General features: G+C 31.7%; 1 protein-coding gene across 1 annotated transcript in view; it reads left to right on the top strand.

The window, feature by feature from the left end:
- The first annotated feature begins 3629 nt into the window (after positions 1–3629).
- The window catches only part of LOC135143731 (neuropeptide CCHamide-2-like), a 35509-nt gene continuing 11807 nt past the window's right edge, over positions 3630–27331 (top strand). The window contains exon 1 of the mRNA XM_064075647.1: positions 3630–3791. Within this exon, the coding sequence (XP_063931717.1) occupies positions 3719–3791 (73 nt within the window). The 5' untranslated portion in view covers positions 3630–3718. The remainder of the gene's footprint in view (positions 3792–27331) is intronic.

The raw sequence follows: 27331 nt of genomic DNA, 5'->3' as shown, positions 1-27331 counted from the left end.
GTAGTTTTAAAGAGTCTCAGTGCCTTCGCGTGTCTAGTTTTTTACATAATCTCAAGGAATGTTGGGGACTAAGTTTGTGTCGTTTTTTGAAGTAGTTTGAAAGAAGCTCGGGGGCCCAGTATTGTGTCTTTTTTTTTAAAGTAATTTTTAAGAATCTCAGGGACCACTTTATGTTGTTTTTGAAGTAATTTGAAGGAAACTTGGGGACCCCTTGTACGTTGTTTTTGAAGTAATTTTAAAGAATCTCGGAAACCTTCTTGTGAATTTTTTTTGAAGCAACCTCAAAAATCTTGCGGACCCCATATGCTGTTTTTTTGAAATAATTTTAAAAAATCTCAAGGACCTTTTCTGTATTGTTTTTTGAAGTATTTTGAAAAAAATCTCAGAGACATTTTCCGTACTGATTTTTGAAGTATTTTGAAAAAATCTCAAGGTCCCCATGTGTCTTGATTTTGAAGTAATCTCAAATAATCTTGAGGACCCCTTGTGTCTTTTTTTAAGTTATCTCCAAAAATCTCGAGGGTCCCTTATGTGGTTTTTTGAAGTAATTTTCAAAAATATCGGGAATCTCTTGTTTTTTTTGGAGTAATTTTAAAGCATCTCATTGCCTTCGTGTGTTTTGTTTTTGAAGTAATCTCAAGAAATCTCGGAAACCTGTGTCGTTATTTGAAGTAATTTGCAAGAATTTCGGAGACCACTTTCGTCTTGCTTTTGAACTAGTTTTGTTTTGTTTTTGAAGTAATCTGAAGGAATGTTGGAGACTCCTTGTGTCGTTTTTTCAAGTAATTTTTGAAGTAATTTTTCAGAATCTCAGTGTTGTTTTTGAAGTAATTTGAAAGAATCTTGGGGACCTCTTGTATGTTGTTTTTGAAGTATTTTTAAAGAATATCGGAGACCCCTTTTGTAAATATTTTTCGAAGTAACCTCAAAGAATCTTGCAGACTCCATATGTCGTTTTTTAAGCAATTTCTAAAAGTCTCAGGGACCCTTTCTGTGTTGTTTTTTGAAGTAATTTTGAAAAATTACTAGGAAATCTCAGGTTTTCTTTTAAGTATTCTGAAAAAATCTTGTGAATCCCATGTGTTTTTTTTTAAGTAATTTCCAAGAATCTCAAGGACCCCTTGTGTGGTTTTTTGAGGTAATTTTAAAAAATTACTGGAGGATCTCTTAATTTTTTTGAAGTAATTTTAAAGAATCTCGTCGCCGTCGTGTTTTGTTTTTGAAGTAATTCGAAAGAATTTTGTGGACCGCTTTCGTCTTGCTTTTGAGGTAGTTTTAAAGAGTCGCAGTACCCCGTGTGTCTCGTTTTTGGAGTAATCCAAAGGAATGCTGGGGACTCCATATGTCGTTTTTTTGAAGTAACTTGCCCCTTGTGTCTTTTTTAAGTAACTTTTAAGTAAAGAATCTGAATGAATGATGTAAACTCTTTGTGTTGTTTTTTCAAGCAGTTTGAAAGAAACTCGGGAGCCCATTGTATCTTTTTTTTGAAGTAATTTTTAAGAATCTCAGAGACCCCTTCTGTGTTGTTTTTGAAGTAATTTTAAGAATCTCGGGGATCCCCTTGTGAATCTTTCTCGAAGTAACCTCAAAGAATCTCGCCTCAATATGTCGTTTTTTCAAGTAGTTTGAAAGAATCTCGGAAGCCCCTTGTATCTTAATTTTTTTGAAGTAATTTTAAGAATCTAAAGCACCCCTTGTGTGTTGTTTTTGGAGTAATTTGAAAGAATCTAGAGATTCCTTGTATGCTGGTTTTGAAGTAATTGTTAAGAATCTCAGGGACCTTTTCTGTGTTGTTTTTTGAAGTAATCTCCAAGAATCTCGGGGACCACTTGGTTGTTGTTTTGAAGTAATTTAAAAAAATCTCGGGACCCCTTTTTTGAAGTAACCTCAACGAAGCTTGTGGACTCCATAGGTCGTTTTTTTAGAGTAACTTTTAAGATCCCAGGCACCCTTAGTGTATTGTTTTTGGAGTAATTTGAAATAAATCTCAAGCCTCCGTGTGTCTTATTTTGAAGTAATCTCAAAGAATCTTGAAAACCCCTTGTGTCTTTTTTGAAGTAATCTCCAAGAATCTCGGGAAGTCCTCCTATGATTTTTTTTAAGTAAATTTAAATAACATCGGGGATTCCTTGTTTTTTTTTGAAGTAATTTTAAAGAATCTCAAGGAATGTTGGAGACTCTTTGTGTCGTTTTTTCAAGTAGTAGTTTGAAAGAATCTCGAGAGCCCATTGTATTTTTTTAAGTAATTTTTAAGAATCACAGGGACCCCTTCTGTGTTGTTTTTGAAGTAATTTGAAAGAATGTTGGGGACCTCTTGTATGTTGTTTTTGAAGTAATTTTAAAGAATCTCGGGGACCAGCCCAAAGAATCTTGCATACTACATATGTCGTTTTTTCAAGTAGTTTAAAAGAATCTCGGAAGCCTCTTGCATCTTTACATTTTTGAAGTAATTTTAAGAATCTCAAGCACCCCTTGTATGTTGTTTTTGAACTAATTTTTAAAAAATCTCAGGGACTGTGAATCTGTGTTTTTAAAGTCATCTCAAGGAATATTGGCGACTTGTTGAGTTATTTTTTTTTGAAGTAATTTCAAAGATTCTCATGTGTGTTTTGCTTTTTTTTAAGACTTAAAGATTCTCGGGGGTCTCTGCCGTTTGGTTTTTGAAAAAGTTTGAAATATTCTTAGACGCCTCAAATGTTGTCTTTAGAAAAGGAAGGATTTTCGGTGTCCCTAGTGTTTTATTTAGGAAAGAAATTGATGAATTCGTTAATTTAAATTCATTCCATTCAAATTTTTTTACGAAGTGATTTGAGACTTATTAGTGAGTAAAAATAATTTTTTCGGATGTTTTCAATTTGGAATCAATCTGATATTGTCAATTTCCTATAAAAAAATAATTTTAACAAGTCGAAGTCGAAACATTCGAGATGTTTTTTTACATCCTGGCACGTAAAAGTGTAGACTCAAAATATTTGGCCGACCCGAAATTTTGACCCACTAACCGCTACTGCTTTGAATCCTGATATTCTGTTAAAAAAAATAATTAAGGAATTTAGGTTTCCAATTGCTTTGTTTTGTACAGAACTTACGCACTCACTCGAAAAAATCACATAGCTACAAAAATTCCCAACAACTTGTTGCCAACATTCGGTTAAATTATTCAAATAATTTCTGAAAAAAAAAATTCACTTAAAATCAAAGTCATTCATTGTATCAGTCAAAATATTGTATGAGTTTTACATCTCTATTAAAAATTCTGATTTTTTCAACACGCCGAAATTTCCAAAATTAACCCTTGACTTCTCCACCCCCGCCCTCGGTTAATCCCCCCCACGTCGCCTAATTCCGACACATATTCACCACTCCAGCCTGAAGATGCTACCAAATCCCCCGAAACACCTCACGAAACCCGATCTGCCAACAAAAGCTCTTAGATCTTCGTGTTATTGTTAGATTAGATCAAGCCCCTCTCGCGCCTAGATGAAACCGCCACTCATACGCGCCCCCTCCGCCGCTCGCACGTAGGTGTGCGGCGGAGGGGCGCAAAGCTCGCGCAAAAAGCTGCGGGGTGGGGGTGGCGGCGGCGGCGCAGGCCGCTTCTATGAATGAAAAGGCGAGCGCGAAAGCGCCTCGTTCATTTCAAAACTTCAACGTCCGACATAACAGTTTTGGGTGCTCTTCAACACAACTATTTACCACATATAGCAATAGTTTGAAGATGAACTGTTGGTCGGCTGCCGTTCTTCTCGCTGCTGTCGCTTTCGTCCTTGCGGAGGCCGCTGAGGCAAAGCGTGAGTTTTTTGTTGAAGGGGGTTGGTGTCTGTGGGGGCAGAAGGGTGATTTTTAAAATTTTTTGTCGCATGTTTGTGTATAAAGCGATATTTTTGGGAAAAAAATCGGTTTTGGGGTTTGAAACGAGGCATTTTTGATGTTGTCAGAAGTGCGCGTTTTGAGCTTAAGGAAAGAGATTTTTATGATACAAGTATGAAATGTTTTCGTTAATTAAACTGTTTTAATTTTTTTTAACGACGACGTCATTAATTTTTTCGAAAGATAAATATTTTGTTGATTTTATATATAATCCCGTTCTCACAGTTTCGTAAATCAGACGAGTTTTCTTGACATCACGTGTAAACGATTTAAAAAATTAAAAATATATATTTCAATCACGATTTAATTAGTTGACGACGATTTCGGTGGGAATGATTTTTTTTCTGAAATACGTAGAAAAATAAATTCGTTCATATATAAGGGCGTATTTTTATACTTATTCCTGTAATTTTTTGAGATGACGTAATCAATTTTATGAAGGAGATGAATCATCGGTTAGATCAGATTTATTTGGTGATGATTTTTATCAATAAAGTTAACTTATTCATTTCTAAACTACTCGTATAAAAAAATTCCCCGTATAAAACAATTAAAAAGAGAATACCAAGAATGCGAGCGCAGCGAGCACGTTCAGGTGTTATTAAAAAATTATTTATTGGTGTCCCTGAGAAGTTAAATTTTTATCAAGAAAAATTTTGTAGTTTAAAAATCTGAATTTACTGTTCTGTCGTAAATGTTTATGACTCTAAATAATATCAAAAAAGAACATTCAGAACGCGAGTGCAGCGAGCACGTTTAGGTATTAATTAAATCAATGAGAGAATTTTTCAGTGTCTAAGAAAGTGAATTTTGAAAATGTTTGTATTCACTAAAGTATTCTGTTTTTGAAGTAATTTAAAATTGCCCCAGATCGGTTTGTGTCTTGTTCTTGAAGTAATTTTAAAGAATCTCGGAGATCTCTGCAGTCTTTTTTTTTCAAATAAATTTAAAGAATCTCGTGAAATTTTTGTGTCTTTATTTTTGAAGTGATTTAAAAAAATGTCGGACTTTTTTGTGTCTTATTGTAGAAGTAATCTCAAAAATGTCGGAGATTCATTTGTGTCGTGTTTTTGAAGTAATTTCAAAGAATCTCGAGGACCTCTCATTTCTTTATTTTTAAAACAATTTAAAAAATCTCAGGGCCCTTTTGTGTCTTTTTTTGAAGTTATTTTAAATAATCTTGGGAACCCCTTTTGTCTCGTATTTGAAGTAATTTTAAAGAATAATCTAGGGGTTCTCATGTATCTCGTTTTTGAAGTAATCTGAAAAAATCTTGGAGACTCATTAAGCATTGTTTTTGAAATAATTTAAAAGAATCTCGTGAAAATATTGTGTCTTTATTTTTGAAGTAATTTGAAAGAATTTCGGAAACTTTTTTTTGTGTCTTGTTTTAGAATTAATCTCAAAAAATTACGCAGATCCATTTGTGTCGTGTTTTTGAAGTAATTTTAAAAAATCTCAGCCCTTTGTGTCTTTTTTTGAAATTATTTTAAAGAATCTTGGAAACCCCTTTTGTCGTGTATTTGAAGTAATTCTGAAGAATCTCAGGGTTCTCATGTATCTTGCTTTAGAAGTAATCTCAAAAAATCTCGAGGATCTCTTGTGTCTCTTTTTGAAGTAATCTGAAAGAATCTCGGAAAGAATTTGTGTCGTGTTTTTGAAGTAATTTTAAAGAATCTCGGAGATATTGACCCTTGTTTTTTAAATAACTTAAAAGTATCTCGCGAAAATATTGTGTCGTTATTTTTGAAGTAATTTGAAAGAATTTCGGAAACTTCTTGTGTCGTAATTTTTGAAGTAGTTTAAAAAAATTTCGAAGTCTTTTTGTGTCTTGTTTTAGAAGTAATTTTAAAGGATCTCAGCCGTTTGTGTCTTTTTTTGAAATTATTTTAAAGAATCTTGGAAACACCTTTTGTCTTGTATTTGAAGTAATTTTAAAGAATATGAGAGAACCCTCTTACTTTTTGAAATAAACTCAAAGAATCTCGGAAACAATTTATGTCGTGTTTTTGAAGTAATTTTAAAGAATCTCGGAGACATATTGAGCCTTATTTTTGAAATAACTTAAAAGTATCTCGTGAAAATATTGTGTCTTTATTTTTGAAGTAATTTGAAAGAATTTCGGAAACTTTTTTTTGTGTCTTCTTTTACAAGTAATCTCAAAAAATTTCGGAGATCAATTTGTGTCGTCTTTTTGAGATAATTTTAAAGAATTTCAGCCTCCTTTTGTGTCTTTTTTTGAAATTATTTTAAAGAATCTTGGAAACCTCTTTTGTCTTGTATTTGAAGTAATTTTGAAGAATCTCACGGTTCTCATGTGTCTTGCTTTAGAAATAATCTCAAAAAATCTCGAGGGTCTCTTGTGTCTCTTTTTGAAATAATCTCAAAGAATTTCGGAAACAATTTGTGTCGTGTTTTTGAAGTAATTTTAAAGAATCTCGTGAAAATATTGTGTCTTTATTTTTGAAGTAATTTGAAATAATTTCGGAAACCTTTTTTTTGTGTGTCTTGTTTTAGAAGTAATCTCAAAAAATTTCGGAGATCCATATGTGTCGTGTTTTTGGTGTAATTTTAAAGAATTTCAGCGGCCTTTTGTGTCTTTTTTTGAAATTATTTTAAAGAATCTTGGAAACCCCTTTTGTCTTGTATTTGAAGTAATTTTGAAGAATCTCAGGGTTCTCATGCGTCTTGCTTTAAAAGTAATCTCAAAAAATCTCGAGGATCTCTTGTGTCTCTTTTTGAAGTAATCTCAAAGAATTTCTAAAACAATTTGTATCGTGTTTTTGAAGTAATTTTAAAGAATCTCGGAGACATATCGAGCTTTGTTTTTGAAACAATTTAAAAGTATCTCCTGAAAATATTGTGTCTTTATTTTTGAAGTAATTTGAAAGAGTTTTGGAAACTTTTTCTTGTGTCTTGTTTTACAAGTACTCTCAAAAAATTTCGGAGATCAATTTGTGTCGTGTTTTTGAGGTAATTTTAAAGAATTTCAGCCGCCCTTTGTGTCTTTTTTTGAAATTATTTTAAAGAATCTTGGAAACCTCTTTTGTCTTGTATTTCAAGTAATTTTGAAGAATCTCACGGTTCTCATGTGTCTTGCTTTAGAAGTAATCTCAAAAAATTTCGAGGATCTCTTGTGTCTCTTTTTGAAGTAATCTCAAAGAATCTCGGAAACAATTTGTATCGTGTTTTTGAAGTAATTTTAAAGAATCTCGGAGACATATTGAGCTTTGTTTTTGAAACAATTTAAAAGTATCTCGTGAAAATATTGTGTCTTTATTTTTAAAGTAATTTGAAAGAATTTTGGAAACTTTTTTTTGTGTCTTGTTTTACAAGTACTCTCAAAAAATTTCGGAGATCAATTTGTGTCGTCTTTTTGAGGTAATTTTAAAGAATTTCAGCCGCCCTTTGTGTCTTTTTTTGAAATTATTTTAAAGAATCTTGGAAATCTCTTTTGTCTTGTATTTGAAGTAATTTTGAAGAATCTCACGGTTCTCATGTGTCTTGCTTTAGAAGTAATCTCAAAAAATCTCGAGGATCTCTTGTGCCTCTTTTTGAAGTAGTCTGAAAGAATCTCGGAAACAATTTTGTGTCGTGTTTTTGAAATAATTTTAAAGAATCTCGGAGACAAATTAAGCATTGTTTTTGAAGTAATTTAAAAGAATCGCGGGAAAATATTGTGTCTTTATTTTTGAAGTAATTTGAAAGAATTTCGGAAACCTTTTTTGTGCTTGTTTTAGAAGTAATCTCAAAAAATTTCGAGAATCAATTTGTGTCGTGTTTTTGAAGTAATTTTAAAGTATCTCAGCGGCCCTTTGTGTCTTTTTTTGAAATTATTTTAAAGTATCGCTGGAAACTCGTTTTGTCTTGTATTTGAAGTAATTTTAAAGAATTTCAGGGTTTTCATGTGTCTTGCTGTAGAAGGAATCTAAATAAACCTCGAGGATCTTTTGTGTCTCTTTTTGAAGTAATCTCAAAGAATCTCGGAAAATTCGTGTCGTGTTTTCGAAGTAATTTTAAAGAATCTCGGAGACGTTTTGAGCTTTGTTTTTGATACAATTTAAAAGTATCTCATGAAAATATTATGCCGTAATTTTTGAAGTAATTTAAAAAAATCTCGGAGATCTACTTGTGTCGTATTTTTCAAGTAATTTTAAAAAATCTTGGGAACCCCTTTTATCTTGTATTTGAAGTAATTTTAAAGAATCTCGACCGTCTCATGTATCTTGTTTTTGAAGTAATCTGAAAAAATCTTGGGGATCCCTTATGTCTCTTTTTGAAGTAATCTCAAAGAATATCGGAAACAATTTCTGCCGTGCTTTTGAAGTAATTTAAAGAATCTTGGAGACATTTTGAGCTTTGTTTTTGAAACAATTTAAAAGTATCTCGTGAAAATATTGTGTGGTAATTTTTGAAGTAATTTAAAAAATTCTCAGAGGCATTTTGAGCTTTGTTTTTGAAACAATTTAAAAGTATCTCGCGAAAATATTGTGTCTTTATTTTTGAAGTAATTTAAAAGAATCTTGGATACCTCTTATGTCTTTATTTTTAAAGCAATTTAAAAAATCTCAGGGCACTTTTGTGTCTTTTTTGAAGTTATTTTAAAGGATCTTGCGAACCCCTTTTGTCTTGTATTTGAAGTAATTTTAAAGGATCTCGACCGTCTCATGTGTCTTGTTTTTGAAGTAATCTGAAAAAATCTTGGAGATCCCTTATGTCTCTCTTTGAAGTAATCTCAAAGAATCTCGGAAACAATTTGTGTCGTGTTTTTGAAGTAATTTTAAAGAAGAAATTAAATTGAGCCTTGTTTTTGAAATAATTTAAAGAAATCTTTTGAAAATGTTGTGTCTTTATTTTTGAAGTAATTTGAAAGAATTTCGGAAATCTTTTACTTGTGTGTTATTTTAGAAGTAATCTCAAAAAATTTCGGAGATCCATTTGTGACGTGTTTTTGAAGTAATTTTAAAGAATCTCAGCCCTTTGTGTCTTTTTTTGAAATAATTTTAAAAAATCTCAGTGACATTTTGAGCTTTGTTTTTGAAACAATTTAAAAGTATCTCGTGAAAATATTGTGTCGTAATTTTTGAAGTAATTTAAAAAAAATCTCGGAGTCTTTTTGTGTCTTGTTTTAGAAGTAATCTCAAAAAATCTCGGAGATCTATTTGTGTCGTGTTTTTGAAGTAAGTTTAAAGAATCTCGGACATCTATTGCGTCTTTATTTTAAAAGAATCTTGAATACATTTTGAGCTTTGTTTTTGAAACAATTTAAAAGTATCTCATGAAAATATGGTGCCGTAATTTTTGAAGTAATTTAAAAAAATCTCGGAGTCTTTTTGTGTCTTGTTTTAGAAGTATATCTCAAAAAATCTCGGAGATCTTTTTGTGTCTTGTTTTCGAAGTAATTTTAAAGAATCTTGGGAACCCCTTTTGTCTTGTATTTGAAGTAATTTTAAAGAATCTCGACCGTCTCATATGTTTTGTTTTTGAAGTAATCTGAAAAAATCTTGAAGATCTTTTATGTCTCTTTTTGAAGTAATCTCAAAAAATCTCGGAGATTTATTTGTATCGTGTTTTTGAAGTAATTTTAAAGAATCTCGGACATCTATTGCGTCTATATTTTTAAAGCGATTTAAAAAAATCTCAGGGGTCCTTTTGTGTCTTCTTTTTGAAGTTATTTTAAAGAACCTTGGAAACCGTTTTTTTTGGCTTGTATTTGAAGTAATTGTAAAGAATTTCGGGGTTCTTATGTATCTTATTTTAGAAGTAATCTTAAAAGATCTCGGAGATCTCTGTGTCTCTTTTTGAAGTAATCTCAAAGAAGTCTCGGAGTCTTTTTGTGTCTTGTTTTAGAAGTAATCCCAAAAAATCTCGGAAATCCACTTGTGTCGTGTTTTTGAAGTAATTTCAAAGAATCTCGGGCACCTATTTTGTGTATTTTCTTTAAGTTATTTTAAAGAACCTTAGGAACCTCTCTTGTCTGGTATTTGAAGTAATTTTACAGACTTTCAGGGCTCTCATGTGTCTTATTTTAGAAGTAATCGCAAAAAATCCCGGGGTCAGTTTGTGTCGTCTTTTTGAAGTAATTTTAAAGAATCTCGGAAATCCATAGATCCTTGTTTTTGAAACAATTTAAAAGTATCTCATGAAAAAAATGTGTCTTTATTTTTGAAGTAATTTGAGAGAATCTCGAATACCTCTTATGTCGTAATATTTTAAGTAATTTAAAAACATCTCGGAGTATTTTTGTGTCGTGTTTTTGAATTAATTGAAAGAATCTCGTGAACCTCTTGTGTCTTTATTTTTTAAGCAATTTAAAAAAATACCAGAATCTCTTTATGTTTTGTTTTAGAAGTACTCTTAAAAAATCTAGGGAATCCATTTGTGGTGTGTTTTTTAAGTAAATTTAAGGACTCTCGAGGACCCCCTTTGCTTTGTTTTTGAACTTATTTTAAAAAAGTTGGGTACTCATTTTGTCTTGTATTTGAAGTAAGTTTAAAGAATCTCGGGGTGTTCATGTACCTTGTTTTTGAAGTAATCTCAAAGAATCCTGGGAATAATTTGTGGCGTGTATTTGAAGTAATTTTAAAGAATCTCAGGGGTCTCTTGTGCCAAAAAAATCTCGGAATTTTTTGTGTATTGTTTTTGAAGTAATTCTAAAGAACTTCGGAACTCTCGCTTTCTTGTATTTGAAGTAACTTTAAAAAATCTCGGTGTTCTCATGTGTCTTGTTTTTGAAGCAATCTCAAAAAATCTCGGCTATCCTCGTGATTCTTTTTGAAGTAATCTTAAACACTCCCGGACACAATTTGTGTCATGTATTTGAAGTAATTTTAAAAAATCTCAGGGGCTTTTTGCACCTTGTTTTCAAAATAATTTAAAAGAATCTCGGGAATCTCTTGTATATTAATTTTTGAAGCGATTTAAAAGTATCTCTGGGACCTTTTGTGTTCTGGTTTTGAAGTAACTTCAAATAATCTGGAGTGACCCATTATATCTTTTTTTTAAGTAATTTCAAAGAATCTCGGAGACCCCTTTTGAAATAACTTTAAAAAATCTCTGAACTTTTTGTGTCTTGTTTTTGAAGTAATTTTAAAGAATCTTGAGAATTTCGGGACTCTCGTGTATCTTGTATTTGAAGTAACTTTAAAGAATCTCGGGGTTCTCATGTGTCTTGTTTTTGAAGTAATCTCAAAGAATTCCGGGAAGAATTTGTGTCGTGTATTTGAAGTAATTCTTGCGGATCTCTTGTATCTTTATTTTTAAAGTGATTTAAAAAATCTCTTACGTCTCGTTTTTGAAGTTATTTTAAAGAATCACGAGGTTCTCATGTTTTTTATTTTTTAAGTAATCTCAAAAAATCTCGAACGATTTGTGTCATGTTTTTGAAGTAATTTTGAAGAATTTCGGGACTCTCGTCTCTCTTGTTTTTGAAATAATTTAAAGTATCTCGGGGTAATTTTGTGTCCTGGTTTTGAGGTAACTTCAAATAATCGGGAGTGACCACTTGTGTCTTGTTTTTGAAGCAATTTTAAAAAAACTTGAGGACCAATGTTTTCTTCTTTTTGAAGTAATTTTAAAGAATTTCGGAACTCCCGTATGTCTTGTATTTGAAGTAAGTTTAAAGAAAATCGGGGTTCTCATGTGTCTTGTTTTTGAAGTAATCTCAAAAAATCTCGGGTATCCTGGTGACTCTTTTTGAGGTAATCTCAAGGGAACAATTTGTGTAGTGTATTTGAAGTAAATTTAAAAGTATCTCAAGAAGCTCTTGTGTCCTTTTTTTTGACGTAGTTAAAAAAAATCTCGGGATCCTTTTTGTCATGTTTTTGAAGTAATTTTAAAGAATCTTTAGGATCACTTTTTTCTTGTTTTTGAAGTAAACTCAAAAAATCATCTCGGAGAAACGCCAGCAACATGAATGTGCTTGCTGCGCTCCTATTCTAAATTTTATAAGTATATAATCTAGACACTTATTATTATAACACAACCTAGACATCTTCGCTGAGATTCTTTCTTGACCAGATTTTTTCATAATAATAATAATTGCATACAATTATCTTATTATTTCATGAATAAGATAAGAACATTAAAAATAAATGAAATTTAAAGCCAAAAAAACTAGGACCCAATGTTTGTTTACCACTGTGCAGCACTCTAATTAATTTCGATTCCTTAAATTTAGATCACTCTTTGCTTATTGAAACAACAATCTTCCACGAAGCCTAGTTCGATCACTAAATTTTGAATGAAGCAGCTGTCTTGTAACAAAGAAAATCGATCCTGTACTTAATAGTTGTAAATTATTATGGCTTGGATTGCCGCCGAAGCCGTCCAGTTCCGGACTTACCAAACTGCAACAAAGAACCTCCCAACCGGAAAAGTCAATACCACAAAACAAAAATACCTTTCTCCATGTTAACGCACGCATCCACGTTGATAATTAAATTTTTCCTCCCAAAATACTGTTTCCGTGTGGATTTCGCGCACAGATGGTAAGCAAATTTTGCCTGTTCGATTGTTCCATTAATTTTAAATGCCTCCATTATTTTCGTCTTATTTAATTTGCTTTGGTTTAAGTTAATTCGAAAAAATGGAGCAAAAGTCTGCACGAATTTTTCGACAGATTGGAAATGGCTGCACTGTGAGCAGCATCCACGGTTAGAACTTTATCGATGCAAGGATTATTTTTTCAGTGCAGCGGAACTTACAATAGCACCGATTAAATGGATTTTTCCTAGGTATTATGCGTCATTGTATCGATTTTGCGATAAATGAATAGAAAAGAAACAGGGATTAAAAGTGTATCGGGCTGAATTTATTAACAAAAACAGACGGTTTTAGTATTATTAATTCCAACAAACTGAGGTAATTACTAACGTTGTAAAATAAACTCACTTTTACTGCTTTTATCAGATAACTTTCTTAATTCAAAAAATTACACGAAAAATTCAGCATGTTTGGTATATAAATAAAGTAAATTTGAATAAAATTTCAATTTTCCTAAAACTGCATTGCAAATATTTATGCAGTCGTTTCCATTACACTTTGATTTGCTCGAAACTTTGATCTTAAAATATGTACGTTTAAAAATCGATATGAAGCCGTAATTTCAACTCGTTACGAATTTAAAATTGCTTCAAAAAGTTGATATAATTTAGTAAAATGTACAAAATTTAATCCACAATATAATTACGTCAAAATCGTTCATTGATATTCAGTCTGAGCTGGCCGAAATTAATTCGTGAAAACGAAACCGTAGGAACTCAATGTACGATTCGATTCTGAAAATGAGTATCAATGTTGCTCGAGCAATCAATAGAATAAATACGTTAATGTGTTTTAAAAATTAATAAAAAACCCGTTTCCGATATTTCAATTTCAATTCCTCCTGACTTTCATCTCGAATTTAATTATGTTAGATTATTTACCAACCGCGACGAAAGCGATTTTTTTTACCAGAACCCATTTCGGAAAAAGCTTTCAGGTAATTCGCGTTGTTAGTAGGAGTTTTCAGAGTGTCTCAAAAAGACTAATTTATGTAAATTATCGTTTAATAAACCGTTTCATGCATCAGCTGCTTTCAGAGCCAATTAATTCTTAGCTTATCTAAAATATTTATTCGTTAGCTAACCGGGGCGAAATTTATAGTTGCGCTATTTGCGCCCTAACCCCTAATTAATACAAATTGCGAACATCGCACATAACTTTATGCAATAAAAAATCCAAAAAATGCGTAATTAAATTCGACTGCATCACGGAAAAACGATAAAGCTTTTCAAACTCATTAAAGAAGTTCGCGAGCAAATTACAAGCTTGATCTCGTCTTGCAACTTCGAACGAACCGTAATCTTCAAGAATGTTTATTAAGTGATATTTAGTCATAGCTAATTAGAAAACAGTTTAATAGAATTAGTCGGCAAAAATGAGAGTTCGGGGCAATTTTGATTAATTAGGAGTTTTTATCGCGGAGCTTTGACGCACGAAGCAACAGGTGCGGAAAGCTCGCCCCGCAAAAATTAACAACGATAATACACCAAACTAGTAAAAATATTTATAAAAATTGTGCCAGCTTTGGCTAAAATTGGCAACCTACATTCGACTCCGGATTCAAGTTCGCTCCCGGATTATTACGCTGATTGTAAATAATAACGACGCGCCACATTGATTTATCATAATCTAGCGTACCCACGCTAAGGAGCATTACATAGAAATCAGCGAGCTTTCAGGAAAAATCGCCGTTCCTAGTTTTCAGCTAACGGAATTACGTGTTTCAGACGAACGTCCGTTTGGCAGCCAAAACGACTTTCAAGCTAACATCCGGTATTTAGATTGAGTGCAGACGTGTGAGTTTTTTGCCAATAAAGTGTTCTTTCAAAGCGTCAAAGCGGGGCTGATTGGTAATTGGCGCAAAAATGTTGCGGTTTTAATGTTTACTTTTGAAAATCGGCAGGAGTTTACGTACCGATTTGGTGGGTAATCACGAGTTCGGGGGCAAATCCGAGATGGGAGTTTAATATTATCCAGCGGTAAATGGGAAGTGGGTTTAAATAAAGGTGAAAAAAGTAAATTGCGGATAAAAGTTTGCTAATTTCGGGGCGCGTTTTTAAGTTTGGGGAAAAATTAAACAAGGTTATTGGTGATGGACAAAAAATTACACGAGTGTTTATTTACACTACACGCGTTTTTCCGCGCTGTGAGCAAGATCTCGAGAGGCTTTATTAAAGGAACGAAATATAATAATTAACGGGAAGTTCGCTAACGCCGAGACGGGAAATGTTTTATTTGTGTCTTCGGAGGTCGCCGTACATCCGGAAAAATTTATAGATGTTGTAATCTTTTAATAGACTCTACTATACCGTCTGGGATGGAAAAAAACGCGTTAAAAACAAAAAAAAAATGTATTAAAAGCACGCAAAAAGTTTTCTTTCAAGGAAAATAATTTCGTGGTTATTTCACTTACGAAATACTTTCGTGTTTTCATTGGTGTCTAAAAATTAGTAGCAGAGATTACATTTTATATTTTAATTCTTTATTCATATTTTTATATACAGCGTGTTGAGTTTCTTTGACCCAGTCTGACAAGATACTATATTGATGACTATTTTACCCGAAATTTTTTCATGATCACGATTCTGTAATTATTTTTGAAATAATCGTTGAAATGAAAGATAAATTACAAAAATTAAAGTTAAATTAATTAAATCGATCGAAAAATATTAATGCGAAATTTTCTCAGGATAACGAATCTGTAATTATTTTTTTAATATTCATAACAGCGAAAATCGCAAATTTATGTTGGCGCCTCCACCATTTTTCCATAAAAAAATAAAACTGCATTAATCGATCGAAAAAGCTATTCATTTTACTCAAAATTTTCCCAGGATTACAATTTTCTAATCATTTTTTTAATATACTTTGAAATAATAGAGAAAATCGCAAATTTATATCGGCGCCTCTACCATTTTTTCACCAAAAATTAAAGTTGCTCAAATCAGTTTAAAAGGATATCTATTTAATGAGAAATTTACTTAGGATCACGTATCTGTAATTTTTTTTTAAATAATCTTTGAAATAATAGAGAAAATAGAAAATTTATCTCGGCGCATCCACCATTTTTTACAAAAAAGTAAAATACATCTAAGGAGATATATATTTCATCCGAAATTTTCTCAGGATAACGATTATATAATTATTTTTTTAATATTCCCTGAAATAACAGAGAAATTCGCGGATTTATTTCGGCGCCTCCACCATTTTTTTACGAAAAATTAAAGTTGTTCAAATCAGTCCAAAAGGATATCGATTTAATTAGAAATTTTCTTAGGATTACGAATCTGTATTTTTATTTTTTAATAATCCTTGATATAATAGAGAAAATAGCAAATTTATCTCGGCGCCTCCATCATTTTTTCTACAAAAAAATAAAACTGGATAAATCCATCGAAAAAGATGTCCATTTTGCTCGAAATTTTCTCAGGGTCACAATTCTTTAATTATTTCTTTAATATTCTTTGAAATTACAGAGAAAATCGCAAATATATACCATTTTTTCACCAAAAATTAACGTTGCTCAAATCAGTTAAAAAGGTTATCCATTCAATTAGAAATTTTCTTAGAATTACGAATCTGTATTTTTTTTTAAATAATCGTTGGAATAATAGAGAAAATAGCAAATTTATCTCGGCGCATCAACCAGTTTTCCACAAAAAAATAAAACTGCATAAATCCATCGAAAAAGATGTCCATTTTACTCGGAATTTTCTCAGGATCACAATTCTTTAATTATTTTTTTTAACTTTTTAAAATAATAGAGAAAATAGCAAATTTATATCGGCGCCTCCACCATTTTTTCACCAAAAATTAAAGTTGCTCAAATCAGTTAAAAAGGATATCAATTTAATTAGAAATTTTCTTAGGATTACGAATCTGTATTTTCTTTTAAATAATTGTTTAAAAAATAGAGAAAATAGCAAATTTATCTCGGCGCATCCACCATTTTTCAACAAAAAAATAAAACTGCATAAATCCATCGAAAAACAGGTCCGTTTTACTCGAAATTTTTTCAGGATCACAATTCATTGATTATTTTTTTAATATTCTTTGAATTAACAGAGAAAATCGCAAATTTATATCTGCGTCTCCACCATTTTATCACCAAAAATTAAAGTTGCTCAAATCAGTTAAAATGGGTATCTATTTAATTAGAAATTTTCTTAGGATTACGAATCTGTATTTTTTTTCAAATAATCGTTGAAATAATAGAGAAAATACCAAATTTATCTCGGCGCATTCATCATTTTTCCACAAAAAATAAAACTTCATAAATCCATCGAAAAAGATGTCCATTTTACTCGGAATTTTCTCAGGATCACAATTCTTTAATTATTTTTTTTAACTTTTTAAAATAATAGAGAAAATAGCAAATTTATATCGGCGCCTCCACCATTTTTTCACCAAAAATTAAAGTTTGCTCAAATCAGTTAAAAAGGATATCTATTTAATGAGAAATTTTCTTAGGATCACGTATCTATAATTTTTTTAAAATAATCTTTGAAATAATAGAGAAAATAGAAAATTTATCTCGCCGCATCCACCATTTTTTACAAAAAAGTAAAATTAGAAGAATACATCTAAGGAGATATATACTTCATCCGAAATTTTCTCAGGATCACGATTATATAATTATTTTTTTAATATTTCCTGAAATAACAGAGAAATTCGCGAATTTATTTCGGCGTCTCCAAAATTTTTGTACGAAAAATTAAAGTTGTTCAAATCAGTCCAAAAGGATATCGATTTAATTAGAATTTTTCTTACGATTACGAATCTGTACTTTTTTTTTAAATAATCGTTGAAATAATAGAGAAAATAGCAAATTTCTCTCAGCGCATCCACCATTTTTCCACAAAAAAATAAAACTGCATAAATCCATCGAAGAGGATGTACATTTTACTCGAAATTTTCTCATTATCACAACTCTTTAATTATTTTTTTAATATTCTTTGAAATAACAGAGAAAATCTCAAATTTATATCTGCGCCTCCACCATTTTTCCAGAAAAAAATAAAACTGCATAAATGCATCGCAAAAGATGTCCATTTTACTTTAAATTTTATCAGGATCACAATTCTCTAATTATTTTTTTTAATATTCTTTAAAATAACAGAGAAAATCGCAAATTACTATCGGCGCCTCTACCATTTTTTCACCAAAAATTAAAGTTGCTCAAATCAGTTAAAAAAATATCTATTTAATTAAAAATTTTCTTAGGATTACGAATCTTTTTTCTTTTTTAAATAATCGTTGAAATAATACAGGAAATCGAAAATTTATATAGGCGCATCCACCATTTTTCACAAAAAAATAAAACTGCATAAATCCATCGAGAAAGATGTCCATTTTACTCGAAATTTTCTCAGGATCACAATTCTTTGATTATTTTTTTAACATTCTTTGAAATAACAGAGAAAATCGCAAATTTATATCGGCGCCTCCACCATTTTTTCACCAAAAATTACAGTTGCTCAAATCAGCTAAAAAGGATATCTATTTAATTAGAAATTTTCTTAGGATTACGCATCTGTATTTTTTTTTAATAATCGTTGAAATAATAGAGAAAATAGCAAATTTATCTCGTCGCATCCACCTTTTTTCCACAAAAATATAAAACTGCATAAATCCATCAAAAAAGATGTCCATTTTACTCGAAATTTTCTCAGGATCACAACTCTTTGATTATTTTTTTAATATTCTTTGAAATAACATAGAAAATCGCAAATTTATATCGGCGCCTCCACCATTTTTTCACCAAAAATTAAAGTTGCTCAAATCAGTTAAAAAGGATACCTATTTAATTATAAATTTTCTTGGGATTACAAATCTGTATTTTTTTTTAAATAATCGTTAAAATAATAGAGAAAATAGCAAATTTATCCCGGCGCATCCACCATTTTTCCACAAAAAAAAATGAAACTGCATAAATCCATAGAAAAAGGTGTCCATTTTACTCGAAATTTTCTCAGGATCACAATTCTTTGATAATTTTTTTAATATTCTTTGAAATAACAGAGAAAAACGCAAATTAATATCGGCGCCTCCACCATTTTTTCGCCAAAAATTAAAGTTGCTCAAATCAGTTAAAAAGAATATCTATTTAATTACAAATTTTCTTAGGGTTACGAATCTGTATTTTTTTTTAAATCGTTGAAATAATACAGAAAAATAGCAAATGTATCCCGGCGCATCCGCAATTTTTACAATAAGTGAAATTAGTAGAGTCCATCGAAGAAGATACCTATTTCATCCAAAATTTTCTCAGGATCACGATTCTATAATTATTATTAATATTGCTTGAAATAACAGAGAAATTCGCGAATTTTTTTTGGCGCCTCCACAATTTTTTTTGCGAAAAATTAAAATTAAATTGATTAAATTGATCGAAAAATATTCACATTCGATGCGAAATTTTCTCAGCATAACGAATCTGTAATTATTTTTTTAATATTCTTTCAAATAACAGAGAAAATCGCAAATTTATATCGACGCCTCCACCATTTTTTCACCAAAAATTAAAGTTTCTCAAATCAGTTAAAAGGGATATCTATTTAATTAGAAATTTTCTAAGGAATGCCAATCTGTAATTTTTTTTTAAATAATCGTTGAAATAATAGAGAAATTTGCGAATTTATTTCGGTACCTAAATCATTTTTTTACGAAAAATTAAAGTTGCTCAAAACACTCCAAAAGGATATCTATTTAATTAAAAATTTTCTTAAGATCACGAATGTGTAATTTTTTTTTAATAATCGTTGAAATAATACAGAAAATACCCAACATTTTCAGGATCACAATTCTGTAATTATTTTTGAAAAAATCGTTGAAATAACAGAGAAATTCTCAAATTTATTTTGTCGCATCAACTATTTTTTTACGAAAAATGAAAGTTAAATGAATTAAATCGATCGAAAAATGTCCGTATTTGATGCGAAATTTTCTCAAGATAACGAATCTGTAATTATTTTTTTAATATTCATTGAAATGACCGAGAAAATACCAAATTAACTTCGGCGCATCACCATTTTTTACGAAAAATTAAAGTGGTTCACTTGGATCGAAAAATGGGTCCATTTAATCCAAAATTATCTCAGGATCATGATTCTGCAATTATTTTTTCCGTATTCTTTGAAATAAGAAAGAAAATCGCAAATTTAAATTGGCGCCTCCACCATTTTTTCACTAAAAATTAAAGTGGCTCAAACAGATCGAAAAATTTGCCCATTTAATCCGAAATTATCTCAGGATCATGATTCTGTAATTATTTTTTTTTCATATTCTTTGAAATAAGAAAGAAAATCGCAGATTTAATTTGGCGCCTCCACCATTTTTTCACTAAAATTTAAAGTTGCTCAAATGAGTCAAAAAGGTTACGTATTTAATCAGAAATTTCCTCAAGATCACGAATCTGTAACTATTTTTGTAATAATATAAATAATAAATAAGATGCAAAGAACCAGTGAATCTAATATCATCTTATTCATTTTTTTCATGGATTCTAAAAACATCCAGGACAGACATGCTTTATCCAAAAACCGCAATAGATGTTTATCTTAATAAAATAGAGAAACTTTCCAGGCCGACTTACGCTTAATACAATTAATCTCTGTACTAATTTTTGCCAATTTCCCAGCCCCAACCTCCCTCAAACCACCACCATCTGACTCTTCTTCACTCAATTACGAAAATCTTTGAAAGTCTAAATTGAAAATATTGATTGCGTGGTGGGGGTGCACTTTATTAGCCGCCACCGCGGCTAAAAACAATTTCGGTAGGGGCACGTCCCGCTTAAGTGTCTTGTAAACAACAGCAATTAAAATAACATAACTGCGAATTCGTTAGCGCCGAGGGACGCCGAAATATTAAACTTTGGTAAAAAAGCGGGTTCCCGTTTCACAAAATTCGGCGGGGCATATTTCTCGGCGGAGGCGAGGCGTAAACAACACCTCCCCCACTCAGCCTCAGAGATGCGTAGCGATGGCGTTGCGAACTTCACAGATATTAAAATCGGTAGATTATGCATGTGGCTGGAATACATTCCTTTGTGCAAGGAGCGTGTTGCACGCCCCCTGCGGTCTAACTGATTAACTTTACCCCGTTTCAATCAGAACTAACAGTCGGGAGTGCCGGCATACGTATACGTTATTAATTTGTTTTTGCTAAATGCGGTATTTGTCGCGATAATTCAGCCGACACGACGGACGGCCCGAGTTTAATCAGGGACGGATTTAATCACGTGGGGGAAGTTTTTCGGGATAATTATATTTTCGCGGAATGTAAGAGGGATGAGGAAAGTTTTTTCGGAGTAATCAGGGTGATGCGTGGATAGTGGGTTGTTATTAGGGACAGATTGGATTAAAATTTTCTTGAGGGCGAAGTGGGATTTCCGGCTCTTGCACTGTTAAATATACTAGCTAGTTCTTTTTTAGCATCCGCATTATCAGTCAACTCTGTATTATTAATTTTTTTACGAATTAACGCTAAAACTTGTATCTCAGTGCATCAATTTGTAAGATAAATTCATTGTTTTGTGAAAAATCTGGATAATCCAATACTGGAGGTCGAATTTTCAATTTTCTCTGCTATTTCAATGATTATTATTTAAAAAAATAACTGCAGATTCGTGATCTTGACAAATTTTTGGATAAAATAAATCTCTTTTTCGATCGGTTTGAGCAACTTTAATTTTTCGAAAAAAATGGTGGAATCCTTTCTTAATAATAATTTTTGTCATGCAGCTGGTGTTCCGAGTGGTGTCTGCAGGGATCCGTCTTAGAATTCTCCCTTTTTATTGTTTACTTCGGTGATCTAATTTTCTTATAATTTGTGATCATCACTTCAGATCGCCAGAAAAGTAAAATGGGTGGGTGGGCGGGGTTGACATAAGTATATACACAAGTAAATACAATGTTCAAGTTATCGATACCTCGTACATTGGTATTATAATGCCCTTAGTTGACCTAATTGTATTTGTAAATGTACTATAAATACAAGAGACTTATATTTTGTTAGTGTATGTACTCCTTCGTTATATGAAACGTCAGGTCTCACCAACTCTCTAGTATTACTCGTCTTCGATAAATCTACTATTATGATAGGTGATTTTAATTTTCCTCTTTTTTTCTTCCCGAACGAAAGCTAAGGAAGTATTGTAATCGAGTCCATACACCTAGAAGTGGAATACGAAAAAATGGTCTTCCTTTTCCGCCTGACTGTCGTCTGTCTGTCTGTCTGTGTCGATTTTTATTAGATAGATAACTACTGGGCCGATTGTTGTCAAATTTTGTATGTATACTAGGAATATCATATAGATGCTGAAACGCTAACCAAAATTTGGCTAATCATTTCCACAAACAATGTGATAACGTCCGCTCATTCTTTTGCATAATTAACATTACCAAAATTGTATGAAATAATATACTCTTGTGTTTGTGGTTTACGAATTTACCTACCGAATATTATAATAGTGAAATTCAGAACGTTTTGTTTGATTGCGAGAAGACAAACGCATTGAAATGAAACAAATTTTTGCGTGACATTCTTTCGATGTATAAACATAAACCCTCGAAATTAAGCGTGTTATTATTACTGAGAGCATTTCTTCCGGTTGGTTTTTATTTTAAATATATTTTACATTATGTCCGGGGGGTGTTATTTATGCCGCTGGTGTGTATTTTCTAGAGTTTATCAAAAAACAAAAATCGCAAAATAAAATTTTAGAATTTTTCAATGAAGCGGGATTTGTTGGACTTGTACTTCAGGCACGAGGGAAGTGCTTTCGAAATAACCTTCAACAATTTTTTTCCAAATACAACCAAATCATCTAAATAAATAAAACAATTTTCATAATTTAAACAATTCGACATCGAGACTTTTTTAAATTACATATGGATTTTTTTTCAACACGGTAGTTAAATATACTTTTAGTGTCTTGTTGCAAAAAGAAAATTTCGTATATTAACAAAAAAAAACGAACGAAATATAAGCAACCTCTCAATTGTGATGATTTTTTTATTCATCGTGAACCGAGGGCGGAGCTTACAAGAAATTACCATGTGAAATATCTTCTTAAAAAAGTAAAATTTTGTAAAGAAATATGGATTTTGCAGTTAAAATCTGCCGCTCGGTCTGATAATCAATTAAAAAAATCATTACAATTGAGATGGGGTGGGTGGGTGGGGCTTATATTTAACCCTGTCTTCTTAATATACGTAGTTTACTTTTCACAACAAGAAACTTAAAATATGTTCAAAATTTTTGTAGGGAAATATGTATTTTTCAATTATGCACCGCCCCTAGGTCTGACAACGAATAAAAAAATCATCATAATTGAATTTGGGATTTTTTTTAATTACATATGGTTTTCTTTGAATAACACGATAGCTATTTTTAGTTTCTTATTGGGAAAAGAAGATTTCGTATATTAGAAAAATAATTTTAAGAAATATAGGCCCCGCCCACCCACCCTGTCTCGATTGTGACGATTTTTTATTCATTTTTAATATCTTGTTGGGAAAACAAGACTTCGTATATTAAGAAAACATTGAGAAAATATAAGACCCGGCCACCCACCCCCTCTCAATTGTGATGATTTTTTTTATGCATCGTGAGCCGAGGGTGGAGCTTAGGTGCAAAATCCTCTTTTCTCTACAAGAAATTACCATGTGAAATAAGTTCTTAAAAGAGTAAAATTTTGTAAAAAAATGTGAATTTTGCAGTTGAACTCCGCCGCTCGGTCTGACAGTGAATAAAAAAAAATACAATTGAGATGGGGTGGGTGGGTGGGGCCTATATTTAACCCTGTCTTCTTAATATGTGTAGTTTTCTTTTCACAACAAGAAACTTAAAATATGTCCAAAATTTTTGTAAGGAAATATGTATTTTGCAATTATGCCCCGCCCCTCTGTTTGACAACGAATAAAAAATTAATCGCAATTGAGAGCGGGATCTTTTTTAATTACATATTGTTTTCTTTGAATAACACGAAAGCTAATTTTAGTTTCTTGTTGGGAAAAGAAAATTTTCGTATATTAGAAAAATAAATGTAGGAAATATAGGTCCCGCCCACCCACCCCTCTCGATTGTGACGATTTTTTATTCATTTTTAATTTCTTGTTGGGAAAACAAGACTTCGTATATTAAGAAAAATGTACAAAATATAAGCCCCGCCCACCCAACTCCTTTCAATTGTGATGATTATTTTATGCATCGTGAGCCGAGGGTGGAGCTTAGGTGCAAAAACCGCATTTCTCTACAAGAAATTATCATGTGAAATAAGTTCTTAAAAGAGTAAAATTTTGTAAAAAAGTGTGAATTTTGCAGTTAAACTCTACTGTTCGGTCTGACAATGAATAAAAAAAAAATCGTTACAATTGAGATTTTGATTTTACCCTGTCTTCTTAATATATGTAGTTTACTTTTCACAACAAAAAACTTAAAATATGTTCAAAATTTTTGTAAGGAAATATGTATTATGCAATTATGCTCCGCCCTTCGGTCTGACAACGAATAAAAAATTCATCATAATTGAGATCGGAATATTTTTAATTACATATAGTTTTCTTTGAACCACACGATAGCTATTTTTAGTTTCTTGTTGGGAAAAGAAAATTTCGTATATTAAAAAAATAAATGTAGGAAATACAGGCCCCGCCCACCCACCCCTCTCGATTGTGACGATTTTTTATTCATTTTTAATTTCTTGTTGGGAAAACAAGACTTCGTATATTAAGAAAAAATGTACAAAATATTAGCCCCACCCACCCACCCTCTCTCAATTGTGATGATTTTTTTATGAATCGTGAGCCGAGGGCAGAGCTTAGGTGCAAAATCCTCATTTCTCTACAAGAAATTATCATGTGAAAAAAGTTCTTAAAAGAGTAAAATTTTGTAAAAAAATTAGAATTTTGCAGTTAAACTCCGCCGCTCGGTCTGACAATGGATAAAAAAAATCATTACAATTGAGACAGGGTGGGTGGGTGGGGCTTATATTTCACACTGTCTTATTAATATACGTACTTTTCTTTTCACAACAAGAAACTTAAAATATGTTCAAAATTTTTGTAGGGAAATATGTACTTTGCATTTCTGCACCACTCCTAGGTCTGACAACGAATAAAAATTAATCACAATTGAGATCGGAATTTTTTTTAACTACAAACATATAGTTTTCTTTGAACAATACAATAATTAAATATGTTTTTAGTTTCTTGTGGGGAAAAGAAGGCTTCGTATATTGACGAAAAGTGACAAAATATAAGCCCCACCCCCTCTCATTTGTGATGATGTTTTTATGCATCGTGCGGCGAGGGAGGAACTTAGGTGCAAAATACTCATTTCTTTACAAAAAATTATCACGTGAAATAAGTTCTTAAAACAGTAAAATTTTGTATAGAAATGTGGATTTTGCAGTCAAACTTTGCCGCTCGGTCTGACAATGAATAAAAAATAAATCAGAATTGAAATCGGGATTTTTTTTCCTTCATATAGTTTTCTTTGAACAATACAATAATTAAATATGCCTTTAGTTTCTTATTGGGAAAGAAAATTTTGTATATTAGTTAAAAAATGTACGAGATATAAGCCCCGCCCACCCACCCTCTCTCGATTGTGACAAATTATCATTCATTTTTAACTTCTTGTTGAGAAAATATGTACAAAATATACGCCCCGCCCACCCACCTCCTCTAGATTGTGATGATCCTTTTATGCATCGTGAGCCGAGGGCGGAGCTTAGGTGCAAAATCCTCACTTCTCCGCAGGAAATTATCATGTGAAATAAGTTCTTAAAAGAGTAAAATTGTGTAAAAAGGTATGAATTTTGCAGTTAAACTCCGCCGTTCCGTCTGACAATGAATAAAACAATCATTACAATTGAGATAGGGTGGGTGGGTGGGGCTTATATTTTTTCCTCTTTTCTTAATATAAGTAGTTTTCTTTTCACAACAAGAAACTTAAAATATGTTCAAAATTTTTGTAGGGAAATATGTATTTTGCAATTATACACCGCCCTTGGGTCTGACAACGAATAAAAAATTCATCATAATTGAAATTGGGAATTTTTTTAATTACATATAGTTTTCTTTGAATAACTCGATAGCTATTTTTAGTTTCTTGTTGGAAAAAGAAGATTTCGTATATTAGAAAAATCAATATAAGAAATATAGGCCCCGCCCACCCACCCCCTCTCGATTGTGACGATTTTTTATTCATTTTTAATTTCTTGTTGGAAAAACAAGACTTCGTATATTAAGAAAATATGTACAAAATATAAGCCCCGCCCACCCACCCTCTCTCAATTGTGATGATTTTTTTATGCATCGTGGGCCGAGGGCGGAGCTTAGGTGCAAAATCCTCATTTCTCTACAAAAAATTATCATGTGAAACAGATCTTAAAAGAGTAAAATTTTGTAAAAAAGTGGGAATTTTGCAGTTAAAGTCCGCTCCTCGGTCTGACAATGAATAAAAAAATCATTACAATTGAGATAGGGTGGGTGGGTGGGGCTTATATTTAACCCTGTCTTCTTAATATACGTACTTTTTTATTCACAACAAGAAACTTAAAATAAGTTCAAATTTTTTGTAAGGAAATACGTATTTCGCAATTATGCTCCGCCCCTCGGTCTGACAACGAATAAAAATTAATCACAATTGAGATCGGAATTTTTTTTAGCTACATACATATAGTTTTCTTTGAACAATACAATAATTAAATATGTTTTTATTTTCTTGTGGGGAAAAGAAGGCTTCGTATATTGACGAAAAGTGACAAAATATAAGCCCCACCCCCTCTCATTTGTGATGATGTTTTTATGATGCATCGTGCGGCGAGGGAGGAACTTAGGTGCAAAATACTCATTTCTTTACAAAAAATTATAACGTGAAATAAGTTCTTAAAAGAGTAAAATTTTGTATAGAAATGTGGATTTTGCAGTCAAACTTTGCCGCTCGGTCTGACAATGAATAAAAAAAATCATTTCAATTGAGATAGGGTGGGTGGGGCTTATATTTTACCCTGGCTTCTTAATATACGTAGTTTTCTTTTCACAACAAGAAACTTAAAATATGTTCAAAATTTTTGTAGGGAAATATATAAATTATGCTCCGCCCCTCGGTTTGACAACGAATAAAAAATAAATTAGAATTGAAATCGGGATTTTTTTTCCTACATATAGTTTTCTTTGAACAATACAATAGTTAAATATGCCTTTAGTTTCTTATTGGGAAAGAAAATTTTGTATACAGGGTGTTATTGAAAGGTACGTACAACAAAATGGACAGTTCTTCGCGAAGTCTAAGAAGTCGGAAAAACTTATTTTATGTTATCAAAATTATAACGGGAAAATTAACCCTTATCCAATGTCTTTAGACGCTACTGAACGATAAATAGGTAAAATTAATTTATTTTAGTAAATCCTAGCAACTGTAACAATAAAACTTTTGTCAAGACTAAATGTTACTACGGAAACGAAAGATGATCTTTTTATCAGACGCGTACAACGAATTTGGACATAAACTTTAATAATTTTTATCTCTAAAAGGAGAACACTTTTACCTGAACTTTTTTTAACTTTTAGCACCTATACTTCGAGACCAATTGCCGATTTTATTTTGTACGTACCTTTCAATAACAGGCTGTATAAGTTAAAAAATGTACGAGATATAAGCCCCGCCCACCCACCCTCTCTCGATTGTGACAAATTTTCATTCATTTTTAACTTCTTGTTGAGAAAATATGTACAAAATATACGCCCCGCCCACCCACCTCCTCTAGATTGTGATGATCCTTTTATGCATCGTGAGCCGAGGGCGGAGCTTAGGTGCAAAATCCTCATTTCTCCGCAGGAAATTATCATATGAAATAAGTTCTTAAAAGAGTAAAATTGTGTAAAAAGGTATGAATTTTGCAGTT

The sequence above is a fragment of the Zophobas morio genome, unplaced genomic scaffold, assembly GCF_036711695.1.
Source record: "Zophobas morio isolate AGI-343-1 ecotype UQ-CSIRO unplaced genomic scaffold, CSIRO_AGI_Zmor_V1 ptg000074l, whole genome shotgun sequence".
Taxonomy (NCBI): domain Eukaryota; kingdom Metazoa; phylum Arthropoda; class Insecta; order Coleoptera; family Tenebrionidae; genus Zophobas; species Zophobas morio.
This window is presented reverse-complemented; position numbering and strand designations above follow the sequence as displayed.